Source organism: Petaurus breviceps, unplaced genomic scaffold (assembly GCF_028583685.1).
Source record: "Petaurus breviceps papuanus isolate PSGF00001 unplaced genomic scaffold, PetGlider_PUasm1.0 90847, whole genome shotgun sequence".
Taxonomy (NCBI): Eukaryota; Metazoa; Chordata; class Mammalia; order Diprotodontia; family Petauridae; genus Petaurus; species Petaurus breviceps.
The window spans coordinates 26,326,334-26,339,569 of record NW_027187360.1 but is presented as its reverse complement, the minus strand read 5'-3'; the positions used below and the strand labels follow the sequence as shown (position 1 = coordinate 26,339,569).

General features: G+C 45.4%; 1 protein-coding gene across 1 annotated transcript in view; it reads left to right on the top strand.

Moving 5' to 3' along the window:
- CACNA1B (calcium voltage-gated channel subunit alpha1 B) overlaps positions 1 to 13,236 on the top strand; it is a 251,565-nt gene that overhangs the window by 109,219 nt on the left and 129,110 nt on the right. Inside the window, exons 14-18 of the mRNA XM_069072690.1 lie at positions 904 to 1,035; positions 1,928 to 2,000; positions 6,359 to 6,476; positions 8,576 to 8,643; positions 12,384 to 12,490. Of these exons, the coding sequence (XP_068928791.1) occupies positions 904 to 1,035; positions 1,928 to 2,000; positions 6,359 to 6,476; positions 8,576 to 8,643; positions 12,384 to 12,490 (498 nt within the window). The remainder of the gene's footprint in view (positions 1 to 903; positions 1,036 to 1,927; positions 2,001 to 6,358; positions 6,477 to 8,575; positions 8,644 to 12,383; positions 12,491 to 13,236) is intronic.

The window sequence follows — 13,236 nt, the reverse complement described above, 5'->3', positions numbered from 1 at the left end:
CAGACAGACAGACAGACAGAGACAGAGAGAGAGAGACAGACACACACACAGAGAGACAGAGACAGAGACAGAGAGAGAGAGAGAGACAGAGACACAGAGAGAGAGACAGAGACAGAGAGAGAGAGAGAGACAGAGAGAGAGAGAGACAGAGAGAGAGAGAGACAGAGAGAGAGACAGAGACAGAGAGAGAGACAGAGACAGAGAGAGAGACAGAGAGAGAGACAGAGAGACAGAGACCGCGCCTCCCCTGGGAGCTTCTGTTTGTTTCTGTCTCTTTATGAGATACAAAGTATTTAGGGACCTCCTTCCCTGGCCTCAGTTTAAAATGAAGGGCTTGGACTAAATCAGGGATTCTTAGTCTTTTTTATGTTCTATAGACTCTGTTGGTAATCTGGCAAAGTCTTTAGAGTTCCCTTCTCAGAATGACGTTTTTAAATGCATAAAATAAAATACGTAGAATTTTAAAAGAAACTGATTATACTGAAATACAGTTATCAAAATACTAAAAGAAACAAGTTCATGGACCCTAGTTGAGAAACTGTGGACTAAATAGTCTCTGAGGTCCCTTTTAGCTTGAAACCTGACATTCTAGGAGCTGGTGACTGAGGCAGACATTACCGGTGGCTACTAAAGTATTCTCTGATCTATCCAGGCCTATGATGGACTGAAAGGAAGAACTCTGTAAGTAAGAGGTCTAAAAGCATGGCCCATAGAATCCAGGAATCCATCTGCTGGAGGCCAAGTGGAGACCAGAATACAGGCAGATCACTGGGGGCAGCGCCTTCCCATCTGCCTGACTAGGACTGTGCTAGAGTGAGACCTTGGCTCTCATCCCACGTGTAGCAGAAGGACAGTGGCCAAGAGTCTAGTCTTGGAGGTCAGCTTGGTCCTCATTCACTCTAGGTACTGGAATTCCCTTCGGAACCTGGTGGTCTCCTTGCTGAACTCCATGAAATCCATCATCAGCCTGCTCTTCCTTCTTTTCCTGTTCATTGTGGTGTTTGCCCTGCTGGGGATGCAGCTCTTTGGAGGACAGTAAGTGGATGAAATGACCTTTCCCTCCCTGTCTGTGTTGGGGGCTGTGAGCCATGACTCATCCAAGTGGGTGGCATAGGCTGATGGGAAAGGCTGATGGCATTCATCAACGACCGTCCTGGGAAGGGTGGGTGTAGTGAGAGGGGCCAGTGGCCTCAGCTTGGGAAGAGTACAGAGTTGGGTCCTAGGCAGAAGTAGATGAATATAAAAATGTCAGTGGAGCCATTGCTCTGGGTCACCATTTTGCATCACCTTTTGCTTGGTAAATAATGACTCACTGGAGGAAGTTCCTGATTATGTCTTTGCTGTAGAGCCTGGGCCTGTTCTTAATCTGCAGGGTGCTGGAGGGAGCCAGAGATAATGCTGGGGCAATGTGTTGGGTGGCCATGGGGCAGGATCTGATTGAGAGACTATGGAGATGAGGCTATTATCTGGGTCAGCTTCTAAAGCTACACTAGCAATATCTTAGGATAAGATTTCCATTCTCTAACCTGAGGATTCTGTGGTCTGTAAAGCTATTTCATTTTATCTAATTCCCTTGTAAATGCTAGCAAAGTCTTATTGAGAAATACAACTTCTACATTGGAAATACTCAAGAGATGTCCAGGAAAAGATCAAATGACCATTGGTCATATTTCTTGTCAGATCTTGGAGCTCCAGGGTGATTGTTCCTGGAGGGCTGGGGTCCTAAGGTATGGGACAGAGCATGATCAGGAGCAATGGGATGTTGCCAGTGTAGAATTACCAATATAAAGGACTCACAAATGTGGCGGAAATTTAGGCACAGTATGGGTTCACCTGCTGACTACTTAGGTATGAATGGGAGCCTCTGAGGCAGTGAACTGAGTCCCATCATGGACTGCCTCTTCCCATGACTTTTTGTTTCTCTTAGGTTCAATTTTAGAGACGAGACCCCGAACACCAACTTTGATACTTTTCCAGCTGCAATTCTCACTGTATTTCAGGTAAGGCTCTCAGTTCCAGGATGTGCCATCTGCTTGGTCCAGTGTGGACTATTCTGGTCAGGTACCCAGCCTCCAGGGATAGGGGATATACAGACAGCTTCCCCTCCCATCCCCAGAACACAAATTAGTTGGGTGTGGTTTGTTCTGATAAAGACTTCCAGTCTCTAGGGAACTGGGATGGGGCAGACCAACCCAACTGTCTGGTTCAGCCTTTGTCTGAAAGGGATTGTGGTCTCCAGAGAGCTGGAGAAGCACAAATCTACTGTTAAATGTCAGATTCCACAGTCGCAACATGCTTTAGTGTCTTCTCTTCAAACATATAGGATGCAGTGGTCAGAGTCTGGGTGTCAGGAGTTTGATATCTCCCTGGTGGGGCTCCTTGTTTGGGAATAGGAACTGAGGATCCCCTCACACTTCTTTTCCAGCTTTGCTCAGGGGCCATGTTAAGAGTACTTCATACATGGTATATTCTGACTGTCCTAGCCCTAAATGCTGCACTGTCTTGCTGGAAAGGAGAGAATCTTCCCCAGGCTCACCCAGTAGAGATGACAATAATTTTTGTCAGAAGTAGACAAGAGTTTTCATACCTACTAGTCAAATACAAATTTAGCAAGCAGTCCCTTGGGGACTTGAGAGAGGAATGGAATAAAGTAAGCCAGGGAGGTGGGTTGGAGGATTGGCAGTGCATGAGTCTGTCTTGATAAGGAAGAGGTCTACATCTTCCTCTAAACCTGGAAGAAGGAGAGAATACATTTAGGAATAATGCACTCTGAGCTTCACAGGTACATGCTAGAGTAGACAACAGATATCTTCAGAGCAAAGTAAGAATCAAGGGTACTGAGAATGAAGTCTTGGGTCAGGGGAATTTGAAGGCTTCAGGGAAGCCTTTCCAGACAGGAAACAGTCTGGAGCTGGTGAGGTAGCAAGGCATTGCAGGCAAATCACTGGCCCTGGAACCAAAATATCTGTCTTCAGGTGCTGGTTTAAGGTCACTTGGGTGACCTTAAACAAATGACACCACCTGTCTCTTCCTCTGTAAAATAGTCCAATCCAAACTCCTTTGTCCTTTTCATTTTTCACATAAGGAAACTGATGCCCTACTACTTACAAACTCTGTGAGTGACATTGGGAAAGTCACATCCCTACCCTGGGCCTTAGTTTACTTATCTGTGATTTTAAAAAAAGACAGTTAGGTGGCACAGTAGATAGAATACTAGGCTTGGAGATAGGAAGACTCATCTTCCTGAATTCAAATCTGACCTCAGACACTTACTAGCTGTGTGATCCTTAACCCTGTTTGCCTCATTTTCCTCATGTGTAAAATGTAATGGAGAAGGAAATGACAAACCACTCCAGTATCTTTTCCAGGAGAATCACAGTGGGGTCACAAAGAACCTGAATTGACTGAAATTATCCCAGCCTCCAGTCTCCATCAGTCTCGTGATGACTTTAGTCCCTACTGCACTCCTGCTGAGCTCAAGCCGTGTTTCTAGTGCACCACAGAGGTGTGCTAACAAATGTTTAATGCCAATTTCTGAGATGTAAATACTTGTGTTGAAAGTTGGACAATCGGCTTGGACTACAGCTGACTCTCCCACATTCCTGGTTATGCAGCTCTTTCTGAGAGCAGGAATAGAGAAAGGCTGGTGAGGGTCATTGAGAGCTGCTAGAAAAGGTTGTACAACAGGTGAGGAGGGGCAAGGTAGGGAACCCAAGGTGTGGAGGGAAGCCTTGACCATGATGTTCTGAGCAGAGGCAGACAGAGTGAGTCTAGGAATGCCAGAGGAGGGAATGATGGGCTGGAGGAGTTAAGCAATTGGAAGCTTAGGAGAAGGTAGAGAAAATGTCCTATGGTTCTTTAAGAAGGTTGAAGCTCACTCTGGCCCCTCCCAACTTGTCCCTTGGTGCCTCTGCCTGAAGCTAAGTATTAGGCCAAGAGGGAACCAGGGTCTGACCCAGAATAAAATCTCTGAGGTTCTTTCAAAATATAACAAAGGAAAACATATGTGACTTCATCCATTTAAGAATGTCCAGGTGAGGGGTGGCTAGGTGGCATAGGGAATAGAGCACTGGCCCTGGAGTCAGGAGGACCTAAGTTCAAATCTGGCCTCAGACTTCTAACACTTACTAACTGTGTGACCTTGGGCAAGTCACTTAACCCTAACTGCCCTGCCTTCCCCCTCCAAAAAGAAAAAAAAAAAGAAAAATGTCCAGGTGAGGAAGTTCCTTTTACTAATGTAGGCTGTTCCCTTCTCTGCAGCTTGTAGTCTTCTCTAGTTTCTTTGGGGATGCTGAGGCATTAATTGACTTGCACGGTGTTGCCATCAGTACATGTCAAAGGTAGTATATGAACACAAGTTTTCCTGACTCCAAGGGCAACTCTCTATCTGCTAGGCCACAGAAGCCTCTTTCTGAGATTCCTATGGTCTTAGAAGATGAATAGTTAGTTACCTTAGAGCAGGAATGTTTTTATCAGTGCAGGGGTCTAGCCTGGCAGTAAGTCCCTCTGCTAAAGCCTTCCCCCTTTTAGATGGTCTCCAGGCCCCTTTCTAGCAGGATGGCCTCTCTTCTCACCACCACCCCATCCCCCAAAGAAAAAAGCCTGGATTTACAGTCTCTCAAAGTTAAAGAAAAGGATGCTTTTAAGGCCTTTTAAAAATACCAAGTGCTTCTTGCTAAGAAAGGACTTGCTGGATAATTATTTCCCCTCTGTGAGCTGCTTGGTGAGGCTAGTGTCCTGGAATTGTGTTCTGACATCCTCCTCTCACCACACCCCAAGCCCTCAGCATGAGGCATTCAGGACAGCCACAGGGATGTTCTGTCCAGATCTCTGTCCTCCATTGCTTCTCCCAACCCCAGCAATGCCCTCTCAGCACAACTTGGTGCCAGTAGTGTCTCCTTCCCAGTCTCCTTCGAATGTGCCTTAATCTTCCCTGTCCTAGAAGGCAGCTTTCCTTTTCCCCTGCTGTTCCCTGGTAAGGGGACCAGGTGAGGCTCTCTGAAATGGGGTGTAGGCCTGACAAAGGGGAGACAAAAATTATCCTCACTCATTGACGACATGATGGTTTACTTTAAAAATCTTAAAGAATCAGCAGTCAAAATAAACTCACAAAGGTTGATACCATGTTTCCCTGATAATAAGACACTGTCTTGTTAATTTTTTTGGACAGAAAAACACCAGAGGGCTTATTTTCAGGGGAGGGCTTATTTTAATGAACATTGACAGCAATTTTAATAAACAGGTAAATGTGAACAAAAAAATGTACCTTTATTCAATAATGAATTCAATAAAGAACAGGACGACGCGCTCACTGCTGCAGCTCTGATTGGATGCAGCTCGGAGCGCGGCGTGCGTTTCACCCGGGGGGGGGGACGGTGCATACAGAGGGTACTGTAATGTAGCGTGTAGCGCAGGGGATCACCTTCACTACAGTAGCAATCTCAATAGGGCTTATTTTCGGGGGAGGGCTTATTTTAGAGGAATCTTACACAGTAAGGGGAGGGCTTATTTTCGGGATAGGTCTTATTATCGGGGAAACACGGTAGCAAGGGTTTTTAGCTATAGGCCCTTTGGCAGTCTGGTGATACCTGTGGACCCTTTCTCAGAACAGTGTTTGCTGCCTACATTCAGGACCAAAGGAAGTTTCAATTAGAGGTTATTGGAAATAAAGATGAAAAAATATTTTCTCTACCCAAGTTTATAGACCTCTGAAATGTATCTACAGAACCTTTGGGAGTCCAGGGACCAAATAGTAAGAATCCTACTATAGCAATAAAAGAATTCAGGAGAAGAAAGGAGAAAGTCCCATTCAAAACAAGATGTATGGAGTATCTGGGAGTCCGTCTACCTAGGTACACTTAAATCCTCAAGCTACAAAATACCCTTTAGGGAAATAAAGGACAGAAAGTGGGCCTAAGTGTGGTCTCTTCTCTTAAGTCTCTGAGCTAGCAAGATTTGCACTAGTGGTCTTCCCAACAGGCACAGCCATCTAGGTTCCTTCCAACTTTAGATTCCAAAGTGATTCAGAAGCCCTTGAAAATCTATTCTGGGCTCCTCTGGGGGGATGGTGGTAGAAGAACTGCATCTTTTGTGCCTCTCTGTGCCTGTCTCTGTGTGGGCACATCTCCATCCCTGCTTGCATGTTGGAGAGTTTGTGGGGTGAGATTCAAGGGCCTGAGTCCCTTCCAGCTTGGTTGCCAGAAACTTGACTAGGGACTCAAGGATTCTTCTTGGCCCCCTAGCCTGTGAACTCTCACTATGGGCTGTGTGTGTGTGTGTGTGTGTGTGTGCGCACGCGCACGCGTATATTCACATGGGTACACACACTCGACTCTCTCCTCTGCATTTCACCCTATAGATCCTGACAGGAGAAGACTGGAATGTGGTAATGTATCACGGTATCGAATCCCAAGGTGGAGTGAGCAAAGGAATGTTCTCCTCTTTCTATTTTATCATCTTGACGCTGTTTGGAAACTGTATCCTTTTGTGGAGATGAGTCTTTGGTGTTGAAGTTGGAGGACCTGGATTTGCATGATGTCTCTGCCACTTGATATGGTGGGTGACCTGTGTCTCAATGATTCCCCTTTCTGGGCCTGGGTTTCCTTCCATTTAAAGTGAAAGGGTTAGAATATATGATCCTTAAAGTTCTTTTCAGCTCTCACTCCTGCAGTGTGGGGTGGGTGGTTAGTGGCCCAGCCTGGGTTTTTTCCGCTGTCGTGGGTCTGGACAGCTTTGGAAAGTAGCCTCAGCCTGACTCACTCCCTGATCATCCTAGCCTCTAGTTGAAGATAGGTTAGGGATCCTTTTTTGGAGGCTTGGGCAATGTATGAGATGGCTTCTAAGGGAGCCATCTGGCTCTCGCTGCATGATTTCCAAAAACCCTTATTGAAGACCCTCGGGGACCAGTCTACTAGCTGAATCTATGTTTCCCTTTCCATCCCCCAAAACATGGCCCGAGCCCCAACTTATTTTGGACTTCTTAGGGAATTCAGAGTCTAGGGAAGACAGGCTGAGCAGGAGTGCCATGTTCTCAGGGAGCTCCCAATCTTCTGGGAGAGCAGACCCGAAGGGAAAGGGAAAGAACTGATGCTGAGAGGCACATGTGAACAAGGATAAATCAGGACAGTGCCAAGTATTTGGGAGCTCATCTGCCTTGCCCAGGATTTGGAGTCACAATTTTGGGTTAGCATCCTATATCTGGGGTATATAATATATAATCTGGGGTAAGTCACTTCCACTTCCTTGCCCTCCATTTTTTATTTTGCAAAATGGGGGCTTTGGATTAGAATAATCCCTAAGGCCCTTTCTAACTCTGAAGCCTGATGTTATTGGCAGCTGAGTGTGGAGGGACTGCCAGAGTCAAGAGGGATCAGTGACATCATGGCTTAAATTGGGTGGACTTCCCAAGCCTGTGGCTTGAAGGAGCAGGCCAAGACATGGTGGATGGATAGTGATAAGGAAGGCTTAGGGTTGGAGATAATTAGGGTTGGGGATAATATGCATGAAGTAGGGAGGCAAGAGATTTGTCTACCCGACAAGGAAGGTGACTAGAGCAAAAAGTCTGAGTGGGTAGAGAGACAGAAAAGATGTTGTAAGATGGGGGGCTGAACCAGATTTTCACATTTATTATTGCAACAGTGATATCCCTATTACTATCTTTTACATTGAGACATAGTGTGTATGTATATGTGTATACATATATATATATACACATACATATATACACTGATATACATATATGTGTATGTGTATATATCAGGCCAAGTCCCATACACAAAGTCATGTAGAGATACCCAGTGTTACACATCCATGCACAGTTCAGCCATATTCACACACATACATACCTGTGGCTACACACAGACTCATGTATACTCATAGTTATGCATGTGCAATGCAGTCAAAGACATGCCCACAGTAAGATACACATGCATACCCATAGCTTCATATAGACACACAATATTCAGCCTCACACATGCATACCCATCATAGAGACACCCCCTGATAGTCACAAACAGTTACATACAGACCACAGTTGTACATAGTAATATATACATCTATTTGGACACACCCATTGTTACACAAGCCGCCATCTTAAAACACAGCCAAGTACATATTCCAGACAGTGGCTCACACTATGGCACTGACCCATCAGAGTCTCAGAACCTCTTCCTTGTTGCCATGGAAATGGGAACTAGGAGACTATAAATGTTAATGTGCTATATATAAGTGGGAGTTATTATCGTTATTATTATTTGATAACTGACTTTCTCCTGCCATGGGGAAGAGGAGAGTGACCCCTAACTGACTTATGTCCTTTCTGGAAGAAGCAGTGCTGGGGAGTGAGACTGCTTCCTTTGGAGAAACCATCAGGCTTTGATGTAAAGCGATCTGATGGGGAGTTTCTGATGGACCTCCGTTCGTTCAGGAGAATGAGGAATAGATAGGAAGAGTTGGTATGTGGGGATTCATATCATCACAAAGCATGTTCTTGGTGTCAGTACTGCCCACAGTAGAGGATAGAGGAGGAGGTGGGGACTTTATCTGGATGTTCCTTCCTTAGCTGGAACCTGATCAGACACCCTTCTGAATGTCTTCCTGGCTATTGCTGTGGACAATCTTGCCAATGCTCAGGAATTGACCAAGGTGAGCTGGGAGTAGGCATGAACAGCTGGTAGACTGTAGAGGTAGGGGGCAGTCGGTGAGGATTTCTCAGGCCCTTGACCAGGGCACGTGACTGGAAGCAAATGCCCCTCTGACCTGTGTCAGGCCTTCTCCAGGACATAAGGGATAGGCTGGGGGCTGTGTATCCTGTGAGTGGCCTTGACTACCAAATAGGAACAGGGGTGGAAAAGGAAATTGTATCTAGGCATGGAGATCATCTCCCTGAATCCCTGTTTCCTCAGCTTTCTCTATGGGATTGTGCTGCTTACAGAAGGCACAGTGGCTCTAGACTCTTCAGTGCACGTGTGTGTATGCGTGTGTGAATCAAGGCCATAGACCAGGTCTGAGCTGAGGACACTGTTTCACTCCAGGGTCAAAATCTGGAGCTATGCCCAGCAGTCCTAGTAGTAAGCTAACCACTAAACAGAAAATTCCTTGATCTATAGGTGGGAACCACTTTCTTTTTCTTCCTTTTTTTTTTTTGTCAGAGGGTTTAACCTGAAACAGTTCTCTCCTGAAGGACCTGACCATAGAAGGAAAAACTATGAATTGCCTTCTGTGACATTTGCCCAAAGTGTGAGCCATTGTACCCCACTCCAACTCTATAAGTGTCTTAGAAAGGTAACCCCAGAAGTGGGTGCTGTTTTCCTAAAAAAGTGAGGTATTTCCCCTGTCCAGTCCTTCCAGCGTATCTGGGACTCAAGGGTCATTTTAAGACCAGGCCACAAGCATTGGGCTAACCAGCCTCACAGCCCTGGAAGATCCTTCACATCCCCCTTCCTAATCTCCCCCCCCACAAATCCCAGAAATCCACATATGAATCATTTGCTCTGGCCAGACTGAGGTTACTTCTTCACTGGATCCACACCTGAGCTCTTTGGAGAAGTGCTGTGGAGGGGAGGTAGGCTTCTGACTTCTTGAAGCTGCTTATTCCAATATGTGAACAGGCTAGTAGTGCCCACTTCAGGCACCAGCCAGTCTGGGTCTGACTTATTCTCTTAGGCAGACACAGTGTGGATGACTGCAGAAGGCCTAATTGTTAGGCTATAGCATCTGTAAGAGTGCTTGGGAGGAAGCAATGCAGCTGAGGCAGAGAGGCAGTATGATATTGTATGTGACTTCTTAACCTGTGTGTGTGCGTGTGTGTGCGCGCGCGTGTGTGTGTGTGTGTGTGTGTGTGTGTGTGTGTGTGTGTGTGTGGTGGACCCATTTAATAGTCTGGTGAAGCCTACAGAACCCTTCTCAAATGATGTTTTTAAACAATTGAAGGAAATGCTAAATTTCACTTAGAAGTTAGTGAAAATATCCAAATTCATGGACTCCTTGAAATCTATCCACTGTGGACTCTAGATTAAGAAGCCCTGGTATAGTAGATAGAGTTTCGGATTTGACATTTGGACAAGTTCACCTTAGGTACTTAATTGTCCTGTGATCCTGGGAAAGCCACTTAATCCCTCTGCATATGAGTTTTCTTATCTGTATAATGGAGATGATGATAGAGCCACCTCACAGGGTCACTGTGAAGCTCACATGATGTAATAGACATAAGGCACTTTGCAAATGGTGAAGTGCCTTATACATGTGAGCTATTATTAGTATTATTTTTATTCTTATAGAAACCCACAGACATCACAAAGCTTAGAGTTCTGGGCAATGCATACCCAAGTTGGATAAATACTGGGAAAGCTGATTCTAGGGTATTTGAAATGGCTTCTGGAAATGGCATAGAGGAATTCATATATTCTAGAAGAACTGAGATGCTTTCTGCTAGCCAGGAGTTGAAAAGTTCTTCCCCCCCCCCCCCCAGTAACCCTTGTGCCTGCCTTTGTAGTCTGCCTCCATCCACTGGCCAGGTCCCCAGATCCCCAGGGAGGAGATGATTAGGCTGCTGCCAAGACATCTAGAAAGTGACAAATATAGCAAAAAAAAAAAAATCAAACCACCTAGAAAGCTGGAACTCTAGCCAGAAGGGACAAATATAGTCAGAAGTCTACAAACACAGTGAGAAAGCTGGAAATTTAGCTAGAAAGTGAGAAACGTTGTGTTTGGCAAAGTGAATGGACATACAAAGAGAATGAGGGGATCAGAGAACTAGAGGGAGTATTTGACACCCCTCCTCTCACCACAGTGAGACCTACCCTACTCTGGCTGGCATAGAGACTGACAGCCAGGATCCTAACCTCATAGAGCTGGAGCTGGAGGGGACCTTGGACACCTTCTCATCCAATGTGCTCATTTTACAGATGAGGACACTGAGACCCACAGAGGTTAACTGAGTTGTCCAAGGTCACAGCTGGCAAATAGCAGAGCCAAGATTCAAACTCAGGATTCTTTCCACCATACCACTTGAAACAGTGCCTTCAGAATCAATGTGCTGTCCTGCATGTTCATGTGGAAGGAAGGATGTATACACTCCTCACAGGGAGATGGCTGTTCAGAGGCAGCTAGGTGACACAGAGAATAGAATGTGTGGCTTCTCAGGAAGACCTGGATTCAAATCCAGCATCAGACACATACTGTGTGACTGGGCCAGTCACTTAAACTCTGTGCCTCAGTTTCCTTAACTGGAAAATGAGTATAATAGTAGCACCTACCTCCCAGGGTTGTGAGGATCAAATGAAAAGATATATGTAAAGTGTCAGGCACACAGTAGGTGCTTACTAAATGCTTGTTCCTTTCTCCTTCCCTTTTCTTCTCCGGATGCTGTGGTAGAGCCTGTGGGCTGCTGCTGGTCAGAATCAATATGTTCTCCCGTATGCCCATGTGGGAGGAGGGATAGATATATGTACCGGGCACTGGGTGGTTGACTCTGGAGTGTTTCCAAATTCCCCAATTCTGGAGACAAAATGAATTGTAATCTACTATAATTTAAGTACTAATTGTGGCTATTTGCAAGATGAGGGGAAGAAAGGTCGGGGGTTGGGGAGGGGGGAGGAGGCGCTTTTAAAAGCCTGTTCCACAGGTGTCACAAGCCCCCGGCTAGGAATTTCTCTACTCCACCCCCACCCCCAGAGTCCCCACCCCCAGAGTCCCTGCTGTATTAGTGTGTGGAGCATGCTATAACTTTAGAAATAGTTTTAATTGCTTTCATTAGGTTAATTAAACTGGAACTCTGGACTCATTCCAAATCTCCTAAATTAGATTGTGAGGCAGCACTGACTCTTTCAAATGATTATATAAAATTTCCAATTCTTCTCCCCTTGTCCCACATCACAGACAAATGGGCTTCTGGATTGGAGCCTTCTTGATTTAGGCACCGCATTGTTCTCTGCGGTTACCTAGGAAAGGACAGAATCACTTATAAGCCAAAAAATCTCTTTAATGAAACCCTGAAACTGTCCCACATTCCCTTCTTTATAGTGCAAACACAGGCTTGCCTTATTAAGTGTATTGTTCACTGATTAACTGGTTGTTCCAGATTCTTTTGCCTTATTAGTCTTTTTTATTTAAAAAAAAATTTTATTCTATGGGTTTGATTTTGGAATCTGATTCCAGGCTGTACAAAGAAAAGTCGCCTTCACCAGACCTTCCTAAATTCACATCTTCACCACAATTGTCATTCTTTGAGCTTTCAAGTATCCAAACCCAAGCCTTTGAAGGGACCCGCTTTTAGCATGCTGTATAACCCTTGGGCACATCACAAAACTTCTCTGGATGCCAGTTTCCTCTTTGGTGAAATAAAAGAGGCCTGTAACTTTGTAACTTTCTGACTTTCCAAACAGGATGAGGAAGAATTGGAGGAAGCAGCCAATCAGAAGCTTGCTTTGCAGAAGGCCAAGGAGGTCGCTGAAGTCAGCCCCCTGTCTGCTGCCAACATCTCCATAGCAGCGTAAGGGTGGTTTTCTGCTTGGGGGGGGCGCCTGGAATGGGGGTCTGCTTTGTAGAACAGGGGCTGGGGTGCAGCTTCTGTGGTTCACTGACTGCTGTGCTCTGGCTTCCTCATGGCCAGGCCTGGAAGGAAGGAGGCAGAGGCTGGGGCTCTTTCCCTTTCCTCTCCTCAGGAGCCTCTGAAAAGAGTTCACCAGGTGAAGCCTCACCTTTACTCTGAGATGGAAAAAGAGGAAGAGGTCTGCCTTTGGCTGATGGGGTGGAGATGGAGGAGTGTTGGGAGCCTACTCTGTTCTGTTATGACACCTTAGGCTGTATGGAAGATCCACAGGAATGTCTGAGCCAGAGTTGGAGGTCTACCATTACAGAAGCCTTTAGAAAGAGACACAGAGAAAGATAGAGGAAGTAGGTGGTACAGTGGGTAGAGTGCTGGGCCTGGAGTCAGGAAGATCTGGGTTCAAATTCAGCCTCAGGACACTTTCTAGCAGTGTTAGCCTGGGAAAGTCACTTAACTTGTCTGCCTCAGTTTCCTCAGCTATAAAATGGGGATAGGAATAGTACCTACTTCCCAGGTTGTTGTTAAATGAAATAATTATATTAATTAAATGAAATAATAAATAATATAATAAATAAATTAATAATAAAATTAATTAAATGAGATAATATTTGTAAAGCACTTAGTATGATGCCTGGTACATTGTAGGAGCTTAATAAATGCCTGTTTCCTTCCTAGTTCTACCTTGTCCA